This window comes from Lissotriton vulgaris, chromosome 3_1 (genome assembly GCF_964263255.1).
Source record: "Lissotriton vulgaris chromosome 3_1, aLisVul1.2, whole genome shotgun sequence".
Taxonomy (NCBI): domain Eukaryota; kingdom Metazoa; phylum Chordata; class Amphibia; order Caudata; family Salamandridae; genus Lissotriton; species Lissotriton vulgaris.
In genome coordinates, this window is record NC_141689.1 from 1,757,615,828 (window position 1) to 1,757,639,546 (window position 23,719).

Genomic DNA, 23,719 nt, shown 5'->3' on the forward strand with positions numbered 1-23,719 from the left:
AGTCCAAGTGCTGCAGCAGAGTTGTTAGAAATCTTTGATGTCCATGAGGCTGAAGAACAAGAGGCAAGCCAGCAAGCCCTTGGAGTAACTTTGGTTCTCGGGTGTAGAGATGCAGGTCTAGTCCTTCTCACTACCAGGTAAGGACAAATGAAGGCAACAGGGCAGGCACAGCAAAGGAGGAGTCCAGCAAAGTTCAGCAGGGTCCAAAAGAGTGACAGTCCTTTCAGCAGCACTGATGTCTTTCTTTGGGGCAGAGCATTCTCAGGTCCAGAAGTGTACAGAATTGGAGGTGTCTGAGATTTATGCTTATACCCATCTGTGCCTTTGAAGTGGGGAGACTTCAAGGAGAGGTCTCTTTGAAGTGCTCATAGCCCCTGCCCTTTCTGCCCTGGCTCAAGACTCACCACAGGGGGTTAAGCAGTCCTTTGTGTGGGGACAGGACACAGCCATCCAGGTTTAAGTGTGAGCTCTTCCCTCCCATCTTGCCCATGATGACCCATCAGGATGTTGAGGGCCCATCAGTCACACCTATGTTCCCTTTGTGCGTGGCTGTCTGGAGGGAATGCACAAAGCCCAGCTGTCCCCCACTCCAGACGTGTACTCAGAGACCGGTGGAAGGCACATAATGGTTAAAGTAAAGAAAGTGCCAATTTTCAGAATTCCTTCTTAAAATCCCACATTACTGTAAACTGTGATTTTAAATTGTGAGTCCAGAGGCACGCAACTTGAAATGTCTATCTTTTTTAAACTGGATATTACACTTATAAATTGTGATGTGGTAATCCCAATGTTAACCAATAGGAGAGATTGGCCTTGCAGTACTAAAAACAAATGTAAGAGTTTTTGACTACCAGGACATCTAAAACTTAAAAGTATATGTCTAACTTTTTTAATAGACTTCACCCTGCCCTTGGGCCTATCCAGGGCCTACTTTAGGGGTCACGTATATGTAATTAAAAGCAAGGTTGGATGGCTAACTTGTCCGGTCGATATGACAGTTTAGAACTGCACACACAGGCTTTCTAATGGAAGCCTGAGGCATGTTTAAAGGGATACTGAAGTGGATGGCACAATCAGTGCTGCAGACCCACTAGTAGCATTTTATTTCCAGGCTCTGGGCACATATAGTGCACGTTAATAGGGACTTATAATTAAATTAAATATGCAAATTGTGGATAAGCCAATGTTACCATATTTTAGGTAGACAGTGCATGCACTTTAGCATTAGTAAGCAGTGGTAAAGTTCCCAGAGTCCAAAAGCCACCAAACCGAATTCTGCAAAACAAAAGGGGAGGAGGAAGGCATAATGTTTGAATGTGACCCTGCAGAAAGGGACTGGTCCAACAGTGGCTCACTCATTCTAGTCAGGGTCAGTTGGGAAGGAACTTAAGAGTTATCTCAAAAGTATATTGAGGCTTTTGTAATAGGCCTCAAGAATGTGAAGGCACTATACTTGAATCAGGCGAAGAAAATTCTTCATGGGAGCCAAGAGCTATTGAAGGAATGGCATGACCAGAAAGTGATGCTGACAGGATACCAGGAGGGTCAGGAGGTGATGGTGCTGAAACCAATTTGCCCAGGAGCTTAATTGGTGTGGATTGTAATATGAAGTACACAATGTATCCAATCTAATTGGTGGACACAGGTGCCACACAGAAGCCAAAGACTGTGTTCTACGTGAACCAGCTTTAGCCATACCTCTGGAGGGATATCACAGTAAGCATCCTAACAATCACAGACGCAAACCTGAATGGGCTGTCTGTGATTCCCTTCCCGCACCTACTGCATGACTGTGATCTCTTTGTAGTCCTGCTGGGGTGGGACTATGTCCCCAGCATACTCCGAGGTGGAGGAGGGGCTGGCCACTTGCTGAAAATTGCCCGTGAATTTGCACAGCATAGGACGTGAACCTGAATGGGTCTGTACTTCCCTGCCCACACGTACCGCATCACCAGTGATCTCTTTTCAGCCCTGGGACAACACCCCCCGGCATACTACGAGGTGGAAATAAGAGTCGGACATGCACTGAAAAATGTCAGTGCAGGACATAAACCTGGACAGGCTTTCTGTGCTGCCCTGCCTGCACCTACTGCATCACAAGTGATCTCTTTGCAGCCCTGCTGGGGTGGGACTACATTCCCAGCTTACTCTTATGTGGAAGGAGGGGCCAGCCACACACTGAGAAGCGCTTATGATTTCCCACTGCATGGGATATGCGCAGGATGTGTTTGGATGTGCACCTTGGTGAAGACCAGGCCAAGACGGGCTAACCTTAGACTGTCATAGACTGAGAGAGACTGGACTGGGCCCAATCTCTTGGCTCATTGTTCTACTGTCCTTTGTCATCTGGTGGTATGTCATCTATAAAGGTACTGTGAGTCTTGCTATTAGTACATTTTGGATATTCATGTGTCTTGAGCCTGCTCTGTGGTGAATATGGGCAAGATGAAGGTTGTACCCGGGAACTCTACAATTTTACAACAGCCATGACCGAACCCGCATACCACAATTGGTAGTTTAATGAAGAGGGCACTGGACTTGGTGTCTAATGAGATCAAATTAGCAGAACGTCGGCGTTCATTAACAGCTGATAATTTAGATTTTACAGTCAATAACCATGACAGCTTGCACCGCTTCCCAATGTAGTGATGACTCCTCTGCCTCTATGGTGCAGTTGGCCATGCGGTTGAATTTATCTGCAACGGATAGCCCTAACAAATGCAACTGTGACAAGGGGGATGCTCGTGTTGACCCACTAGATGAGGGTGAGGTGTTGGGGTTAAAGATTGGGAATGTGTAAAATCCTTGCTATCCACACACAGTCCTAGTCCGAGAACCAGATCCAGGCCCAATGGCAAAACACAGGAAAAGGGCTTTAAAATCCAAGCCGTCAAACCACATTGCCAAACCAGCTGCACATGGGACGGATGATCACACAAATGTGCCTTTAGCAATTGTTGATACCTGAAACAGTATGAGTGCACACTTAAGTGAATTACTGGATGTAAAACTATGCCTACTCTATGCTCAAACAACAGTTGATGGACAGAATGCAGAACAATGTCATACATTCACCCCAGTACAGAGATCTGGGCCTAAATCCATAGTTTTTTTGCACTCCACACCACCCTAGTTCAGACATGGCCATATGCAAATCAGTCTTGACCCTGTGCCTCATGGGAACAGTCCACCCTGAACTGCCAAGCCATGTCTTCCCAGGACCAGAATCAAGCATCCTAGGACTGGTTTCTGGCTATCAGCCGTCATCAGCCAGGATAGCTTGACTCCAGTGGCGTAGTGAGCACGGGACCCACGTCTGGGCATACCCTTCCTACATAGGGTGAACAGCAAAACACACAAGGTGATGGACGGAATGTTACATAATGGCAAAACATTCATCCCCAGTCACAGATCTGGGTTTAATCCATCGTTATTTTGCTCATCAGGCCAATCCAGTTCAAATCAGTCTTAACCCTATCATATGGCCATGTCTGAACTGGGGTGGCTTGGTGGGTAAAATAACGATGGATTAAACCCAGATCTGTGACTGGGGGTGAATGTTTTACCATTGTGCAACATTTCGTCCATCATCTTGTGTGTTTTTCTGTAATACCACCAGTGCAATACTCAGCCTATTATAGTGGGGCAGTGGTCCTGATGCCAACATTGAACTTCTGGTTAAAGAGAAAGTAATTGCCCTGCCCTCACTGCCACAGATAGTTGTGATTGGGCTTCTTTAGTTCTTCCCTGTTAAACAGGATGATGGTTGCAGTTTGATGCCAGGATCCCTCCCTCTGATGAATCTACCTCCTGCTTCACATTTGTATGTCATTGTGCAAGCTAATGCACTAAGCCTGCCTGTTGACCAACCCAAACCTACAAGGGCCTTCCTGAATTAAGTAATCCACTGGCTGAATTCCAACGTCTGTAAACAATAGGAACTTTGTAATGAAATTCTCTTGGCATGGCAGGTGGGGGGATTGGATGCTTACGACCCTCTTGTGAGAAAGAAAGAGAACAACCTGGCTGTGAATCTATATGCCGCTATTTATTTAGGCGGTCAATAGAACAAAGACTGTTAAGTTCATATGTTCTTAGTGTTTAAATCACAGTTTTTACAATTTTTTCACATTCTTTATAAACATTTCTCTCATGCCTGAGCTGAATACATCATAGATACAAAACGTGCAATAGGTGAAAGGATAAAGGATACAACGTGATAAGGAACAAATAAATAAATTAATATCACAATTCAACTGTCCTTCAACCTCCTGTTGGCAGGTAACTGTAATGCCAAATTGGGCCTCCTACCTCTTTAGACACAAGCAATCTTGGACCCTCTTTCAATGTTAAGTCGATCTGAATGCTATGGACACCAGATGGTGCCTCTTATATTCATTGCAGATGGATCATGACTTAAAAATGGGGTCAGTAACTCCTCTTCATCGGTAATCCCGACTATCAGTGGGAAGGGCAATGGGACCTGTGTGGATTACATCTTCAGCTCACAAAGTATGTCTCCTTTGATTATGGTGGCTGGGGTCCTTGTATTAGCATTAATTGATCATAACCCCTACAGTTCAGATTGTGGTCCCCCTTCAGCATCAACAGGCAGTCACAGTTAGTAACCAGGTGTTAGTTACCAAAGACGTGGGCGCAGGTTGGTCTGGGGTTCTGCTGACATGAAATTTGTGATGAATCAGATGATTAGCTGCAGTATGGACCTGGTGAATTCTTGTACTCTGGAATCACAAGATCCTTTAACTGTACTAGATAGCATTGTCGAACATTTATCACATATTTAAGATATGCCAACTGGATCAGGGGGTACTGTCTCCCCTCAAGATAACCCTTGGTTTGACAAAGATTGCAGGGTTGCCAACAATAGTTTGTGCGCCCCCTAAAGGAAGTCCCAGGGTACAATTACAGCCAGAAGAAAGGCATATGCTTTGGCATTAAAAAAGAGGAAGGTAGCCATTAAGGATAACAAATAGGAGGCTATTGTTGTTGCTTGACAGGGAAAAGATCCTCAGGCATTCTGAAAGGTAGTGCGAACTGGCTTATCCCCTGTGCCATCCCTATGTAACGTTACTGTTCATATTACTGTCAAGGCCTGGATAGATAATTTCTCTGGTGTTTATTCTACTAATGATGATGTGTTACTCGAAGAGAGACAGTGCGACTCTTTATTTTGTGGTAACCTTTCTTTTTGTGTTGATGAAGTTGCTAAAGTCATTCACAACAAACCCTGCAAGAAGGCTCTGGGTCCAGATGGAGTCCCTCTTTATTTTTTTAAAGAAGACCCTGAGTTCGGGTCGCCTGTGCTAACCAGTGTTTTTAATTCAGATTCTCGGTAAGGGTCCTGCCATTTTGGTGCGCGTCAATTGTTGTTCCTATTTTTAAAAAGGGTAATGCTCATGATACCAGGTGTTACTGCCCGATATCCTTTCTCGATTCCACACCTAAGATAATCCTTGATTGTCTTCTTTCTTGGGCAAATGAGAATATTGTCCTCTCCCAACTACAAAATGCTTTTAGGAAGGGTCCTTGGACAGTTGAACAGTGCCTCAATCTACATCTTATGGAGGCTAAATACAAAATTACAAAGGGTGTCCATATTCATATTTCATTTTTGGGCCGGTAGAGTGCTTTTGATTGCATTAACAGGTCTAAATGATGGCCTTGCCCTTGTGTCCCTGGGTCTCAAGGAGAGCTTGGACTCTTTCCTAATACTCCTTCACCAGGATCTCTCGGCTTCCGTTAGATTTGGAAATTCCGGCGAGTGTACACCACCATTCAAAGTTAAATAAGGAGCACACCATGGGTGTGTACTCGCCCCATTCTTTTTTTCCTTTATATTAAAGATTTGGAAAGAGTATTGGTATCTGCTGGGGCAGATATGCCATGTGCTGGGGAAAAGACCATGCCCGCTATATTATAGGGGGGACGATACAGTACTTCTCGCCAAGACAGCCAATGGCCTAAAGATTTTAATTTCAAGTTTTGTGACCTTTATGAAGGGGATTGATTTAGAGACAAATTTCACAAATACTTTAATATCAATGAGTGGTCCTAGAAACACTAAAACCCACACTCTGAGCATAGGAGGAAGAACATTGGACAGGGTGAGTTCCTTTCCATACCTCAACTTGGATTTTGATGATGCCTACCTTTGGTCTCCCTCTCTTAGACGCAGGATAGTTTGTTTCTCTCCCTCTGTTGCCATTATTTTTTCCTTTGCTGCATGTATTTGAACAAAACCGGTTCCTCCGATTCTGGAAAATTATAAAAGGAAGTGTATTCCAACGGTAACATATGGAATGGGAATCTGGGTCTAAAGAGATGCTGGGGTGATTTGGGTGGAGGAGAATAGGTTTTGCTGTCGCTTATTGTGGGTTGCCCCCTTGACTCCACACTTCTGCCTGTACCAGGGATAATGGTTGGACTATGTTCACAATCTCATTAATGACTGAATCTTTGGTGCTCAATATGGGCGAATAGTGAAGCTGAGCTTAATCGGTCAGTTATAAGAGATTGCCTCTCCTGTAACTATGGAATGATAACCCAGCGGTTAAAGTACATTAGCGACACCTCTTTAACTCTGGGTTGCGCATATATGTTCGAGAATCCTGAATCATAACAAAAAAGGTAAAACTTGGATTCAGGATTGCTTCATAAAGCATAGGCAGGCCTCTAGGGAGGCAGTGGAGGTGGTAAAACTAGCTGTGAGAGACTATTGTGTAATTCAGATGCAGAAGGGACTGCACCATATTTACTTTTTGCACAGAATGTATTAGAACAAACAATGCTGACTAAATTTAGACTGGGTACGATACGTTGGCTGTTATGTTTCACACTGAGGCAATACTCCTCTTCTGATATATGCATCTGCCCATGCGATGAAAAATCGCCTCAGTCCCTACTGCAATTCATCTTTTTTTTGGTAGTTACTACCTACCCTATACTAGAAAACTCTTAATGCATTTGTTGCATAGGTATAAGTTTTCTAAATGTAAAGCTGCCTTGCTCATTTTACAGGAACTTAATGATTATGATACATATTATAGGATCGGTTGCTTTTTTATAGTGCATTTTGGCACAGAGAAAGAGTACTTTGATTAACAGTTGTTGGGCTGTTTATTTAACGATTATGATACATGTTAATCATTTGGATGCCCTTTGAAATGCACTTTTGCACAGACGAAAAGTATGTTATTTTAACGATTGCAATGCTTCTCATTATTTGCACTCTAAATTCTGACTTTTATTGTTCCCCTCATCAGCCCTCTAACAAAATATTGTACTTCCCGTTGGTATGAATTCTAAGTAAGGCTTTGTACTGTGGTATGCTTTTAATGTTTTATGTATTTTTAATAGTCTTGCATATATTGATGACTGTGATCAGGGACTTGTAACAGTCCGAAACGCGTAGGTGGGGAATGCCTACTGGAGAATAAAAATAACTGAAACCAAACTGAAGTGGTGTGCGGCGTCTTCTTAACAAAGAAGAGAACTTGCTTTAATAATGTCTTGCATATATTTATTAATTTAAAATCATGAGTTTTTTTGTAATGTGTTTATCTTTTATGATCTACTTGATGAGATCGAATAGCGATTGATTAATTGAGAGACTGAACAATGACAGAGGAAGTTGAGGAATATAGTTAACCACTGTTTGACCTTTTGTACAGTGATGAAAAGATGGATCCGTGAAAGGGATGGAACTTGCCCCTGAGCTGATCTGTGAGCAGCAAGAACATGTAGAGAGATGCTGGGATGGATTTCCCATCTCTTGTAACTGACTCCCGGGTTGACACATGTCCATATACACAACATAGATCCAGGTAGTAGCATGCCAGTGAAGAGTAAGGTTTACAGGATGTCAGACGAAGTCCAGGAATCGATCAAAGCAAAGGCTGCCAAGGTGTTTGACTTGGGAGCTTTTCTGTAGTTCTTGAACCACTTCTGTATCCATGCAAGGATCCACAGATTTGCATGTTTATGTGGACTACCGCGTCCTTTATTACATGAACAAGTTGGATTTTCACCCAACTCCCAGAGTGGATGACCGTCTTAATCAGCGGGGTGTCGCTCACATCTTGAAAACCTTTGAACTGACTAGTTACTGCTTGCAGATCACATTAGCACATAGTACCAAGAAGAAGACTGTAGTCAATACATTAGAGAGGTCGTACCAGTTTAGAATAATGCCTTTTGGACTAAAGAATGTTCCTGTCACTTTTGGTGCGTAGTAAGTTATGTTTTCTGAGGGCTGGGAAAGTTTAATATGGCCTACCTGGATAACACTTCTATATTTAGCAATTCATAGGAGAATCGCCTAAGATATGTAGACCAGGTGTTGGTGAAGATACAGGGGCTAAACTGTACCAAGTGCCATGCGGGTTACTCCTCTGTTGTCTACTTTTGTCATGAGTTAGGCAACAGGAAGAGCTATCCATTGGATGATAAGATCCAGACTGTTGGAGTGGGAGGTTCCCACCATCCAGACTCAAGTGTGAGACTTCTTAGGACTTTCAGGATGGTATAGGAACTTTATGACCAGCTATGGAATCACAGTTGTGCCCTTGACAGCCATTACAGCCAAAACATCACCTAAAAAAGTGATTTGGACTGTGTCGGTAGGCCTATGCGGACCTGAAGACAGCAGTATGTAATTCACCTATGTTGAAGGTTCATCTCATGATCAGCCCTTGATTGTACAGATTGATGCCTCAGAGAAAGAAGTTTAAATTGTGCTTGTTTGGCCAGTAGAGCTCCTTCAGATGTACTGTAATGTGAATGCGGCATGGAAGATTGAGAATGCTTCTGGCTGCCAAGTTCTGAATGGTCAGCATCCTTCTGGAGAGTTTTTTGTTAATCCTGGCATAGAGAATGTTCCCGTAGTCCAGCTTGCTTGTGATGAAGGCGAGCATGATGATTTTCCCGGTGCTGATTGGGAGCCAATTGAATATTTTCCACACATCTTGAGGGTATGGAAGCATGAGGCAGTGATGGCATTGACTTGTGAGGTCCTGTTGAGTTTGCTGTTGAGCGGGGAGCCGGACGGCGCCTGGATACATGGGGAGCACTGATGCCTTAGGGGTTCTCAGCAGGGCTCCACTGGGAGCGGCGATGAGCAGGGCCCATGCTGTCTCTCTGCCGCAACTGAGGCCAGGCGAGCATCTAGGGGCTGCTGGGCGGGCCTCCGGTTGCTGCTTTGCTGCTGGAACTGCTGGTGGTTGCCGGAGCGGTGGGTCCTGCGCCCGGGTCTTCGCCAGCGACTCGGACTGAGGAACTACAACGGAACCACGAGGTGAGGAGGGGTGAGGTGGAACCAGAGCAGCGGCGGAGCAGCGGGGAGGCACTTTCCCAGCCATGGCAGTCGCCTGGCGGTGGTGCGAGACGGAGGGAGGAGAGAGAGGAGGCCCCGGGGGGAAGACGCACAGAGGAGACGCGGGCAGATGGGCAGCAGGAGTCTGTAAGCCCCGTCTTTTTTGGATTGGGGCATGATTTTTTCGTTTATTTCTCTAAAGAAAAACACGCCCTCTATCCAAAAATGACGGGGCTTACAGCGAAAAGAGATCGTCACAGAGACCTCTTCTCCAATGGCTGGCCGCCTTTAGGAGGCCAGCCCATGGTACTCTGAGACATAAAATATCGCCAGCGAGACTGCACATGCGCAGCCTACGCTAGCCGAGACCTAAAAAGGGCTAAAGAGGACACAAACAACTATTGCCCTACTTCCCTCCTGGACTCCTCTTTGAAATTAATGAGTTGAGTCCAGAGTCCAGAGTAAAGAGCAATCCATTTAAACCCTGGTGCAGTTTGTGTTCAGAGAACAGCTAGGGACTATCGAACAATGTATCAATTTCGAGCTATTAATTGGTAAATATACTAGGGCTAAAGAAGACACAGTTTTTTTATGCTTTGCCGATTTAAGTAGGGCCTTCAATTTGGTCGACCATAACCTACTCTGGTCAATTCTGATCTCCCTGGATGCACCTAGGCCAATCATTGGGTTTCTCTCCAGTCTTTATGAGAACTTAACTAAACAAATTAATTAATTAATTAATTTAACAATATTTAAAGTGGGGTGAGGTATTTGGCAAGGGTGTGTGCTAGCACCAATATTATTTTCCTTTTTTATCAATGGGGTAGATAATTACCTGCAGTTGGTTCAGGCAGATGCCCCTTGGGCGGCTGGTCGCCTGACACCTACATTGTTATATGCCGATGATGGGGTATTATTAGCACAAACCCCAGTTGGCCTCCAGAGGCTGATGATTGTTTTGCAGATTTTATGAATTGAAGGAAAATGGTAATCAACAAATCTAAAACCTTTACCATGGTCTGTGGGGTTAAGCATAAATCCTGTAAATTGTTTTTTTTATTAATAATAACCCAATTGTTTTTGTGAACTCGTTTTGTTATTTGGGTATTTTATTTAGGGGCAATGGCTCATAGTCACAACATGTTCTAAACGTTAGAGTTAAAATGAGCAGGGCATCGCAAGGGATTTTTAAATCCTCCTCAAAATTAGGGAACAGCCCCTTTAACAAAATGATAGCTATCGATAAAGCAAAAGGAGCGACTACAGCCCTATATGGGGCAGGTCTTTGAGGTTATGCAAATAGCACGACCCTGCAAGTAGAAGAAAACAGCTTTTTACAATGTTTAACATGCCTACCTTACTCTGTTTCGAATACTATTTTACATCAGGAGGTCAGGCTACAGTTTTTAGAGGACCTTCTATTAGCCTGACCGTTGTTATTGTGGGCTTCAATATGGGCCAAGGAAGAAACCGGTTTTACTAAAACAATTATTTCAGATTGTTTCATCTTGAATGATGCACTAAGTATCCCCTAGCTACTGTATGTTAATTCCTCCCTCGTTAGGATGTTTAATTTATCTATCTGGTCGGATCCTACAAAGGTATTATCATTAACTAGGAGGAGGACTAAAGAAGCCTTTCTTCAGTATAGACTGGATCACGCTTACCTGCCGCCACCGCCGAGAGTCATTTGAGGCATTGAAAAGGACTCGCCAGACCCTACATCCAAGCCGCCACCGCCCAGAGTCAAGAACCGGGCATTGGTAACCACGCCGCCGCTCCGGGAGGACTACAACTCCCGGCAGGCCTCGCGGCGGCGCGTGGAACTGACGCAGAACGCGCCAGCTGAGCGCGGAACACCACCATAAAGGCAGGAGGAGACCCGCGTCGCGGGACGCGAGCGGGACGCCCGGGGCGAAGCCCGGGCAAAGGGCGGGCCCTCTACGGCCCTCATCGGCACGAGGAGGCAGGGGTAGGGCCCAACCCCCTGGACCACCAGAGACGCGCCTACAAGTAAGACCTTGCTGCTGCATTGTTTGCGAACTGTGTGACATCGATATGGCGACAAAAAAGAAACCTGTTGCTCTGCCCACTAACACCATGGATAATTATGTTGTGCAAACGGTGAAGAAAATAAACGAACAAAGGAGGGAATCACTTGGGTTAAGCCAGTCACCAGACTTGCGTAGGTTAAGCCCTACTTTGCCTCAGTCAGCAGAGGACAGCCCCTTCGTGCTGGTGGAAAATAGGGTCTCGCCAAATATATCATCTAGGATTGAGACTGACAGCCAGCCACTGATTATGCTAGCATCTCCCGTTACTCTGGAGGTAGACTCTGACAACGTTACTGACTCAGACCCAGAAACTGTATCTGGTCCTGTGGAGGATGACCTACCATTAACTGAGCATACACCACGGCCGGTGCGCGCCTGTGTGAAGAACCAACGGAAACAGGGCGGACAAAGGCCAAGAGTAAAAAGAAAAAGAATATTATCCCCTGGCCCCTCTAGAGCTCCACAAAAGGCTGTAGGGGAAGGGATTACAAGAAATAGAGGAGATGATGATATGTTTACTAAACTGCTCGAGGTTGTTGAGGGTAAACTTTTCGAAATTGTAAAACCTCTGATCTCCAAAATAGATAAATTACAGGCAGAAGTAAAACGACTTGGGGGCATACAAACAAAGTTAACTGAGGAAATAGGTAGTCTTAATACTCTATTATCAACAATAGATACTACTGCAAGGGCTAATCAAGCTGGGGAAGGGCCATCTGGTGTGACGACTAATGTAGTGCATATGCCTGCCCCGAAAGTTAATCATAATACTGCAACTACAGTAGAGTGCCCATTGATAGGAAATGCACCCCAAGCACAAGTCCATGGAACAGACCCCCTGCAGTTTATCGAGGAAGCCTCACCTGTCGTACTGGTGTTAGCGAATGTACCTATGCCGGATGACGGTGTCACCGAGTCATCTAGCTCATTGTGTAGTAAGGCCCTTCACTGGCTGTCTGGTAACATGAGGTTAGCGCCTGGTGGGATACAGCAACTGGCGCATGATATCAAATCAGCCAAACGTGTTCCATGGATAGGGAATCGCCCCAAAAGATTTAAAGGGGACTGTGTGGTGGTAACGTTTGCCCACCCTGACGTACTTCCTAATGTCCTAACACATATTCTCCCACCCCAGCGTAGAAGAGGTACGGTGGTACCCCTAACATTAAAGTTCTTCTATGGGGAACAACAAAATGTAACTCTACCGAAAACACCAGCATTAGGGTGGGATAATCACTTGAATATGCGTAATCGCTGGGCACTCCCCCTAGTACCAAGCACGCTACTACATAATAGGTATGATGCTCTGTCTGGTCTTAATAATTGCGATTGACAAGAGGTCAGACATGAGCCTGTTGAAGGGGGTGTTGGATCTGATTTACATCAGTCCCCAAATATAACTGCTACTACTGTTAGTATACAGCCTAAGCATGTGGGTCTACCCTGCAATACCTTAGCGGGGCCAACAACATCCCGCCTTATTGCCAGCTGGAATATTGCAGGACTAGCCTCCAAATTAGAAGTATTGGGGTGGTTAGAATTTATTAGAACATTTGATATCATATGCTTTCAAGAGACCTGGTGCCTAAATTTTAAGGGCCTTGATGGCTTTGTAGCTTACGAGTTACCAGCAATGGCTACTAGCTCAGGTAGGGCTAAAGGTGGTTTGTTAATCCTGACCTCAGTGAAAATGCGAACAAGGGTGAAGGAGCACATCACTGTGGGTAATAACTCTCAACTGTTGTGGCTAGTTGATGAGGCACACAAAAACATTTTGTTGATCAATATGTATAATAATGTTTTTGATGCCAGTAGATATAAGGTTATTTTAGAATTAGACACCGCAATCAAACAATTGATGAAAGTTTCCAATACAGTTTTTGAGTTCATATATGTGGGAGATTTTAACATCTCTGTTTGTCCTCTCTCTAACCACAAGTTGTGTGGCATTCTGAATCGTGTTGGAGAGCCAGCTACGCATTTCCAACATAATACTTATGGAGATACTCTGAACTCCTTCCTACTAGATTATGATATGGAAATCCTAGAGATTGAACAGGATGGGAAGGGTGATAGTCTGCCAACTTTTGTGGGGAGAGGGGCAAACACTGTAATTGATTTTATTTGCATGTCTTCCGAATTAGCCCATTTTAGTTCTGATGTCAAGGTTGTTGATTACTTGGTTAGTGACCATAACTGTCTTGTTATCGAAACTAGGTTTTGGAAAGCTTGTACAATTCCAGATAGCAGCCCTATTATAAACATTGAGGTACATAGGCCGAATGGATTCAGGATAAGGTGGGTTGGAGATAAAGCAGAAGTAACTTCTAACTGCATTATCTCACACTGCTTAACCGATATTACATCAATTATCGATGAGAAACCAAACCTGGAGGCCTGCATTTTTCATTTTACGAAAATCAATGTTTTTATTAGTGGTAAGTTCTCTAGGCTGACTGGAAATTTTAATAACAAAGCAAGGGGATGGTTTAACAACGCCTGCACTGTGGCATTGAAGTTACTGAAAAACGAACTATCCAATAAACCTAGAGACAAAACAGTCGTAGCCAAGCTTAGATCCGATTATAACCTGGCTCTTAAGCAAAGGAAAAATGAATTACGTGAGGAAGCTTGGGAGCGGCTGGATCTGGCGGCTGCATCGAACAACTGTACCCTTTTTTGGGCAGTAGTAAATAGCCCCTTTTTAAAAGACGATAAACTTCCCGTGTTAACCTCAAACGTGGGTAAGGAGTCGTGGGTACAGCACTTCTCCGGTATTTTTAACTCTAACACGGTAACGTTGCCGACAAGTTGCTCTTGGCCAGTACTTGATTTAGACATCACCTTGCAGGAGGTCCTAAGTTGTATTAGGGCTAGTAAGGGCGGCAAGGCCCAGGGACCCGATGGTGTGCCAGTCGACATGTACAAATTTGCACCTGAGACTTGGGGACCAGTATTGGTCAAAGTTTTTAATGCTGCTGTTCGCTATACTTTCCCGTGCACCTGGTCCGAATCCATAATAGTCCCGATTCATAAGAAAGGGGACCGAGGAAATGTTAAAAACTACCGGCCAATTTCATTGCTGGATTCGTCTGTCAAAATTATGAGCCGTGTACTCCTCGTCCGATTAGAAGAGTGGGCTGAGTCTAATCAGATAATGACAGACTGTCAATATGGGTTCAGGAAAGGTAGAGGCTGCATTGAACAATGCTTAAACCTGGAGCTCCTGATAGGGAAATACACCCGAGCTAAAAATGGTTCGCTCTACCTATGCTTCGCTGACCTGAGCAGCGCTTTTGACCTGGTGGACCACGCCATATTATGGACTATATTGCTAGAAATGGGAGCACCTAGGGAAATTATATACTTTTTGGCCCGTCTATACGAGAGGCTTAGCTCGTGCGTCCGTTATGGGCCCTCGGGCGAATGCACAGATAAATTTAGGGTCAGGAGAGGTATTAGACAAGGGTGTGTTTTGGCCCCTTTGCTTTTCACTCTGTTTATTAATGAAATTGATTCGATCCTAAAGGAGGTACCAGCGGACGCCCCTAGAGTAAACACAAGTTCCATCCCCGTGTTACTCTATGCGGACGACGCTGTGTTGCTCTCCAGGACCCCTCGGGGCCTACAGCTTCTGATAGATAAATTTGTGGCCTTTATCGAAAAGAGAAAGCTGATCATTAATAAGAGCAAGACTTATGTGATGGAGTGTGGAGCTAGTAAAGTCAAAACTAAAAAGCCCTATAGGTATCTCATCGATGGTCAAGAGGTGCAGTGCGTGGAAAACTTTTGCTACCTAGGGGTCAACTTTTCTAAAAACGGCCGCTGGGACACCGAGCATAAGGTGGTGCGTGATAAAATGGCCAGGAGTGCAAATGGAATATTTGCCTTTGCAAGTAAACTAGGTAATAGAAGACCTAAAGCTATGCTTAAGATTTTCGAAGCCAGGTGTCTATCTGCTGCCCTCTACGGAGCAGGGGTATGGGGAGTATCCAGGGCAGAATCTTTGCAGGTAGAAGAGAATACATTTCTGAAAAAATTATTGTGTCTCCCGACTTCTACTGCTAATAGTCTGGTTCATAAAGAATTAGGACTATGTCATCTAAATGATTTATTATTATTGAGACCTTTGATGTTGTGGCGTTCTGTTTGGATTAAAGACGAAGTTGCATTTAATAGGACCATCATTGAGGATTGCCTTCGTCTCGACTATTTTCTCAGAATCCCTTGGATTAAATACATTATTGAATCCTTTTCTAATGTGTTTGGGTTTGACGTTGCATCAGATCATTGTTCTGCTTCGGATCTCTCTAAAAAGAGTCTGAAATTAATTTTCTTAAATCATTGTGCAGAAAGACGGGCCACGGATGATCTGAAGCTTTCTACCTGTGTACGTTATAACCATTTGAATGAATTTGTGGGCCTACATCCATACCTCACTCAGGTAACTAAAGGGCAACATAGGTTTGTTCTTACCAGGTTGAGGATGGGTACGGCCCATCTATTGGTTGCATTCCCTGAGATTAAAACACGCCCCACAGGTCCATGTCGGTGTGACAATATTTCAGAACAAAGCACAGAGCACTTTCTACTTACTTGTAACTTGTATAGCGAATGTCGTAAATTCTTTTTAAAACCTTTATTTATTAAATTCGGAGCCAGAACTGTTAAAGCGGCAATGAAATTACTTTTTAACATGCATCATCCTGACATCTGTTTTTATACAGCTAGTTATTTACTCAGGGCCATTAGTTATAGGAAAAGCATGATTTTTTAATGTTTTTTATACAACATTTTACTTATTCTAAATCTTTTTAAGTGTCTTATTCAATTTATTATATGTACTCTACTGTATTTTCTTTCTTAGTGATTGCGATTGTCTTGAACATTTTTAGCATGTTTTCTGTATGTATGTACTTTTATGGACATGATTTACATGTTTCCGAATAAAGTTTATTGAATTGACTGGATCAACGATCGATGGATGATAGGAATAAATCAACAGTCGCTTTTTATAAGTCTTTGAACTTGGACGAGGGAGGAAATAGCTATTTATCATACGCAAATATTATGCAGCTACGCTTTGTGCTGGTAAGAATGAGATGTGGCAATGTGTACCATCTAGTTGCTTCCCCAACTATTAAGTTCCGTCCATCTTATGAAGGCTCTTTGCCCTCGTGATGAGCAAAGAAAGCAAAGCACACTGCACTTTCTATTATTCTATCAAAGTTATCAGAAGTTTAGGAGGGTTTATCTTAAACCTATGCTTGTTGCACAGAATCTTAGCTCACATATGGTAGCAATGAAATATCTGGTGACTTTAAGCGAACCTTTTGTATGCTATAATGTTGCCCTATTTATTTTGAAATCTATCAACGCGAGGAAAAGTATTATGTAATAGAGCAGCAAATTAACTTTATAATTATCATTTTATGTATATCAACAAGATTTTAATTGTTTTAACTGTGTTATTCTATATGCACTTTTATGGCTGTTTTTATAGCCGAATAACGTTTTGCGTAACAAAATATATTTTAAATGATTGATCCTCAGGGGAAATGTATGCAGACTGTAAATAAAGAGAGAACATTTAAACTGCTGCACCTAAAACCAGGCTAAGTAAGTTTACATTGACACTGCTGTCTTAATTCTGTAGCTGAAATCAAACACGATGAAGATAAAAATTGTCTTTTTGGTGACCACGTGTGCTTCACAGGCGGCAGAACATTTTGCAGAGCAGCACCAGAGGTTGCTAAATTTCATACAATTAATACAATACCATGCAACACAAAACAATTAATCATTTATTGGCATAAATTATATGCTTCCAAGTGTTGTCAAAGCTCTGGTGGGTTCAGGGGTGTTGTAACATTTTTACATAAGGATTTGTGGTTCTGCAAGCTGACATGTACTGCCTTTTGGGCCAGCTCTGGGATTTCCCCCAGCAGAATGCAAACCGTTTGCTCAGTCTTCCATTTTTAACACCCAATGAAAGTGTGGGTGGATTTGTCACTGAAGCAGTTCATGTTTAGGACACTATATGGAGAAAAGTACCTTAGTGTTGATAATGTGCAGGTTACTTTGATGACAGAACTGTCCTGGTTTCGCTTTCCATTCTGTTTCTGCAGCCCACATGCACTCTGGTTTGTGATGTCTGACCCTGTTCTTGGTCATAATTTGCCTGTGCTTGTAGTTCTTCATTCTGATTGAGAAGAGTTCAGCTACAGTCCAGCTTCCATCTAGAGATGTTTTAAGAAAGCATGGGCAAAGTGGGCAGTTGTCTGGGCCCCAACCTTCCAAGGGACCTCCAGGGAAGGTAAACTTTATCTCTCTCACCTCTGTCTATATCTATATCTGAATCTCTCTTCTTCTCTCTGCCTATTTCAACCTCTTTCTCTCTTTGCCCAGTGTCACCTTAAGAACATTTAGGGTCCTTGGAAAGACACATTTCAACTTATTTCTGTATGAAATCTGTTTCTGAAAGTTTAGTATTATTCGGGCTACAACTAGCACAAAAGTGTGTAATCTAATTCAAAGTTATTATGAACATAAAGCCGCAAAATACCCTGATACTCCTATCTATCAAGCCCCTAAGTATGAGGTGGGGAAATTCTGATGCAAACGCTCTTAGGGGTGTAGTAAGGAGTTACATTTTGAGGAATCAAGTAATTACCATACACAATGCAATGTTCACTCTGGCACATTTTAGTAGGTTGAACTTCAGAGATTTAACGTGTGAAAATATGTGTTAAAAATTCTGATACAGTAGGAATCTTGGGGCATATTATCAAGGACAGGCGATACATTATCGCCGCTTTTATCGGCAGGAAACTGACGATAAAGCGGCGATAATGGCCTTGATAATATGCTTTTTGAACACATCTAACATGGGCTTCGATTGGAATTCATAGAGCATATTATCAAGGCCATTATCGCCGCTTTATCTGCAGTTTCCTGCCGATAAAAGCGGCGATAATATATCGCCTGTCCTTGATAATATGCCCACTTGTGTAGAAAACATTGACTGCTGGTGTAATTCTCAATTTTTTAGGGAAAGTGGGAACTTTAGTAGGGCTTAATGAATCTTAAGAGGCCGCTCAGTGTATTGACAGATAGTGAAAGGAATGTTTTTAAATATAGCAGCACCAGTGGTATTGGTTGTGTGTACCTGACTTCTTGACAACCACTAAAACAGCAAGTATGCATTTTACTCACTGATGTTACAGAATCCGTTTGGGCACAAAAGTTAGCACACTGATAACACGTACATTTGGAAGAACACAACACATATTTTAAATAAATACTTTAATTCTATTATTGGCATTTACAAGTACAAAGCATACGAGTATGTTACAGTTGTATCAAAATGTGAAAAATATGGATGTTACACAAGTAACACGTAAAAAACACCACCATTTTATTCACCTTACCTTGAAGGTAAGAAACTTCAGCGTAGGAAAATAATATCAAAAACAGGGCATAGGTTAAAAAAAAACACAACATTTTGAACTTTTTTACATTGTATAAAATTTCAGAGCGCCTTGACAAATGTTGACTACCAGGAAATTTTACTGTGTGAAAGTTTTGCATTTTTGGGGCATTTAGGAAACATAACGACTCGGTCTGTAAACAACTTTCGACCAGGAGCTTCAGCTCTCAAAATGCCAGAGTTGGGAGCTGCTTGCACAATAAATAATCCATTAAAGGTTTCTGTGAAGGAAATGGGCCGAATGCTACAGTACATCAAAGTCTTTCCAGCGGCCATTTACTCACACCTGCCAATCAGGTCGTACATACTGGAAGAACAGAGGCGGGAAGACATAGTATTTCAGAGCAACGTCGAAGCTTTCACAAATATTGTCAGACACATCCTAAAGTGCTGATCCGCTTGAGCTGCTTCTGGCACCTAATGCTTGAAGTGTGTCTCAGTACCATTAACAGCTCACAGTCAAGCTTAAAAAAACACAGAAAAGAAAAAACACACAAGCAAAAAGCTTTGCAGCTCTAAGAGAGGAATGCTTCAGAAACTGGAATACTGCAGTCCTTTGGGGCCACAGGGTCGTTCGTACGCGTCTTACAAAAAATGCTGTTAAATGCATTTGTTATGGAAAATATTATATCAAAAATATACAATACTCCTTTTCTGGAACCCTTTCTGAAATTCTTTTTGGGAGGAAAAATGAATACAAAAACAATTAAAAACCATCTAGTTGCTTTCCGGAAACCATTGTGAAGCTGCATGATTGAATGTCTGGGTCAGAAATGCACCACATGCAGGAAAGATATGTTTGTACAAGCATAATTAAATTAAAAAAAATGTTTTATGTCAGTTCCAGCAGCATAATGGCCATTATTTGAAATTGTCTCTCCCAACCAACAGTTTAGACTGGCCTGTTGTTAAGATGCGGACCTTCATTAATTACATACAACCATACAATGGCTTGACTGTTCCATGGCTTCGCGGTTTCACAATGCCATTGCATAATGTCTATACATATTGTTCTGCCTCCCCATCTCTTGAAGCGGGTTTACTTGTCCCGCATTTGCTTTCTTCGTTTGCTGCTGCTTTTTCCGGGAGAGAGGCCAAATCTTTAAAAACATCTACATAATGCCCAAAACCCGGGTCCCAGTTCAATAGATTGTCCCAGTTGAAATTGCCAGCTTGATGGCCAAGTTTCAAGGGCAATGTGTTCTCAGCAACAAGAGTAGTTGCTGCTGTGTTTGAGCCTGAAGGACCGCCATCACCTCTGCGGCTGTGGTACCTTCGGTGCTTCATCCGAGTACCATAATTGTCTTCATCATCTGCATCAGATTCATTAACTTGAGATAGCTTGGGCATCCTTGAGGTGTAGACGACAGGTTTATCCCTATCATATTCCATCTCTGAACAAGTGAACGACTCATGGGAGTCACTATCGGATGATGACTCCGGAGCTGGAATACCATCCGCTGGATTTCTTATTCTTGACAGGGGTCTCCTGCAGTCCTCTTCTGATGACGATCTACCATGGTCAGCACTACAGATGCTTGGATTTCGAGGACGAGGGGTATTAAGCCGCTCAACTTCTTCTATGGAAAGTCCCACAGGAGGTCCTGTCTCCAAAGGAATTTGCCCTATTGGCTGCTTCAGACGACTGCCGGGCCTAGAGGTATTGCCCGCCATTGTTTGAGGACTTTTGCTTCTCCTGCCTAGCCGTGTGGCATAGTTAAATATACCAGGCTGGCAGGCATCACTATGCATATCCAAAGGGCTGCCTTCCCTTCTTGACAGATGCAATTCTCTTGCTGGACTGTTTCTGTAGAATGTAGAACTCTTCGAGAACGGTGCAGGGCTTTGGCGAGACAGAGAATTGGGAGGTGGGCAAGTTGAATGGGTGAAGGAAGATGTCCTTATCCCCTGGCTGTATGGTGGTTGATACGTTAAGCTGCTTGCACCAAGTGGCATGGGGGACTGCCGAGCAAAACCAAGAGGACTATGTCTCTGAATTGAGAATTTAGGTGTGTGGCTGCGGAATTGCTTGTAGTGTTGTATAATGTCTGCATCAGATGGGGCAATGCTACTTGCATTTTCAATGTCATAGTGCTCTATTTCTGGTTCTGGAGCTGCAAGAGGGGCACTTGGCACAACTTCGGAATTATGTTGTAGGTCAGTCTCATCATAGATTAAGTAGGGGTTTTCTCTTTCAATTATGTCTGGCTTGGGGTTCCCTTCAGGCTGTTTTCTGATTGTCATATCATCTCCGTATGGTGGAATGTTGTCAGGATCATCAAAAGCGTCATTCTCGCTCCCTTTTTTCTTTTTTTCTTTGGGCTTTTTCTCTTCTTTTGTTACAGTTGATTTTCTCTTCCCTTTACACTGGTTGCAGAGGACCAGACTAAGAACTAACAATGCAAGGAGAGTAGCACAACTGCCAACAATGGTCGGCACAGCCCAGATGGGCAAAGCTAGTTCCTCGGTGTGTGGGTCTGGGATGCAGACATGGCCTCCGCTGTTTGTGGCCTTGCACATGTTACCCTGTTGACACACAATTCCAAGGCAGGCTATCACAATTTCACATCTTTTCCCAGTGAAGGACTCGGGACAACTACATGAAAATCCAGAGTGCGCACCGGGTTCACAAATACCACCATTCAGGCAGGGACTTGAGGCACACTCTCCTGGTGGGACACATTTATACGTATGCCACTGGTTGATGCACATGAGATCTCCCCAGCATGGATTACTGACACAAATATTGGGCCCTCTGCACCCAATCTTAATGGAGGGGTCAGTTTTAGAAATTGTAACCAGGCTGTGCTTTCCACTGAAAGGAAGATTTTCTCGGTTGTACTTCACATAGGCAATGCATCCATCAAAACCTAAAAAAAAGAAACAAAAATGATTTCAGTACTTTAAGTAATTCTATTCATTTTTGATTAATGGCTGCATCCAGACACAATTCATGCTCACTAATTTAAAGCCTATATAACGTTTAACTACATGAGTTTCTTCGTGAACTATCTTGGCCAACAATGAGATATGTTAAAAATGTTGTAGGGCACTATGCCATTAGAGCACATAAGGCAGAGAAAATATATTCTTTGAGTTTGTGACATACATTGTTAAAAATTCACAGGTAAATGGAACCCTTTTAAGCAATTCATTATCAATAGGCTTTTTGTGAATGTGCAACATTATGCGCTATTGATAATTTGGCGAGTACATCCTGTGGAAGGGAGCTACATCCTATGGAAGGGAAACCGAAACATGTTAAGACGAAAGCAAGTGTGCTGTCCTTGGTTGAGAGTGCCTGGGGAACCACACAGAGGTTGGAAAACTGACAGGTGTGCAGTAATATTCTAATGGTTGTTTACCTATACATTTCATACTACCAAACCTAAGAACTACAATCCAAACAAGTCTAGAAAATGAGATGTAGAATCTAATATCTTCTGCATAACACCATGAGAGCTAAATTCTGCCAATGGCACAATAAAGTAGGTTCAGCGGGAAGCTCAAGCCCTCAACTTGGAAACTTTCATGCTGCACTCAATGTGCGGGGATAGGGATGTCCTCTAAAGGAAAAATTGTTCTATTCTTCACATTAGCAAGTGCTTTTAACATTTGATGAGAAGAATTACTCACAATTTAACTTGTGAAAGTTTAAAGGTCTATAAAAGAAAATGCTCAACTACAACTGTGATCCACGATGAGTTTGTAAACACAGGTAAAATCAAATTCTGAAACCGGTTAAAGGCAGTTCACCCCCCATTAAATAATTACACTTAAATTATCAATGTTTGTGGGGCTTGCACGAGCTAACTGAATGGAGCCTTTGAGTCAACATATTCAGACAACTTCTGAAAAACGAAATAGCAAAGAAATGTAGATGGAAACATCTTTTAAAACAACCCTCTTTACAACTCTGGATGATTTACTAAATAGTTTAAGTATTGCTCAATTATCTTAGTGCTCCAGTCAGGCATACCACTTAGGGCTTAAAATTAAATGTGTATTTTTAATTTAAATGCAATGTCAAAAATACTGGAGTAAGTTAGGACATGTTTTACAAGTATGACCTTGGGTATAACAAAAAATCCAAAGGGGTATGACAAATGTCTTTGTTGCTTCCATTAGAATTAAAAAGTTAGGGGCAGATTTACAAGCCCTTTGCGCCACTTTTGCGTCACTTTTCCCATGTTAAAAATGATGCAAAAGTGGCGCAAGGGGCTTGTAAATAAGCTCCATAATACTTAGATTGTTTTTTTAACCCCTTGGCTGCTGATGACGAGCTCAGCTCGTCATCAGCCACGGTGGTCATGTGCGGATGACGAGCTGAGCTCGTCATGTAACGCGGCTTTTGGAAAAAAGCCGCAACGGCGCAAAAATAACCGCCGCAGCGATGCGGTTAAACCAGCCCAGTGAATTAGAAATATAAGTTCGATTATAAAAAGCTTAGTCACAGGGCCTGGTTGAACACAGTTTAAGTCAATAAAAACAGTGATGTTAAATCTGTCAGCCATAGGGTGGTCTTCCCCCCAACTTTTTCCCATCCTCCTCCAGTTGTTCTGACCTCTCTGTTGCTGGTCTTACGATTCTCTGCACTTTACACTGCTAACCAGTGGTAAAGTTCATGTGCTCTTTCCTCTAAACATGGTAATTTTTGCACATACGCAATTGGTATGCTTAAGTTAATTATAAATCCCTAATCCAGAGAACTACAAGTGCCCAGAGCCTGTAAATGAAATGCTATTGGTGGGCCTGCAGCACTGATTGTGCCACCCACTTAAGTATCCCTTTAAAAATGTCTCAGGTCTGCCACTGCAGGGCCTGTGTGTGTAGTCTAAAACGCAA

The 23,719-nt window shown here is 43.0% G+C and overlaps 1 protein-coding gene across 1 annotated transcript in view; it reads right to left on the reverse strand.

Annotated features, from left to right (window-relative positions):
* Nucleotides 1-18,684: 18,684 nt before the first annotated feature.
* FAT4 (FAT atypical cadherin 4) overlaps nucleotides 18,685-23,719 on the reverse strand; it is a 376,496-nt gene continuing 371,461 nt past the window's right edge. Inside the window, exon 17 of the mRNA XM_086962185.1 lies at nucleotides 18,685-21,744. Coding sequence (XP_086818311.1) covers nucleotides 19,874-21,744 — 1,871 coding nt within the window. The 3' untranslated portion in view covers nucleotides 18,685-19,873. The remainder of the gene's footprint in view (nucleotides 21,745-23,719) is intronic.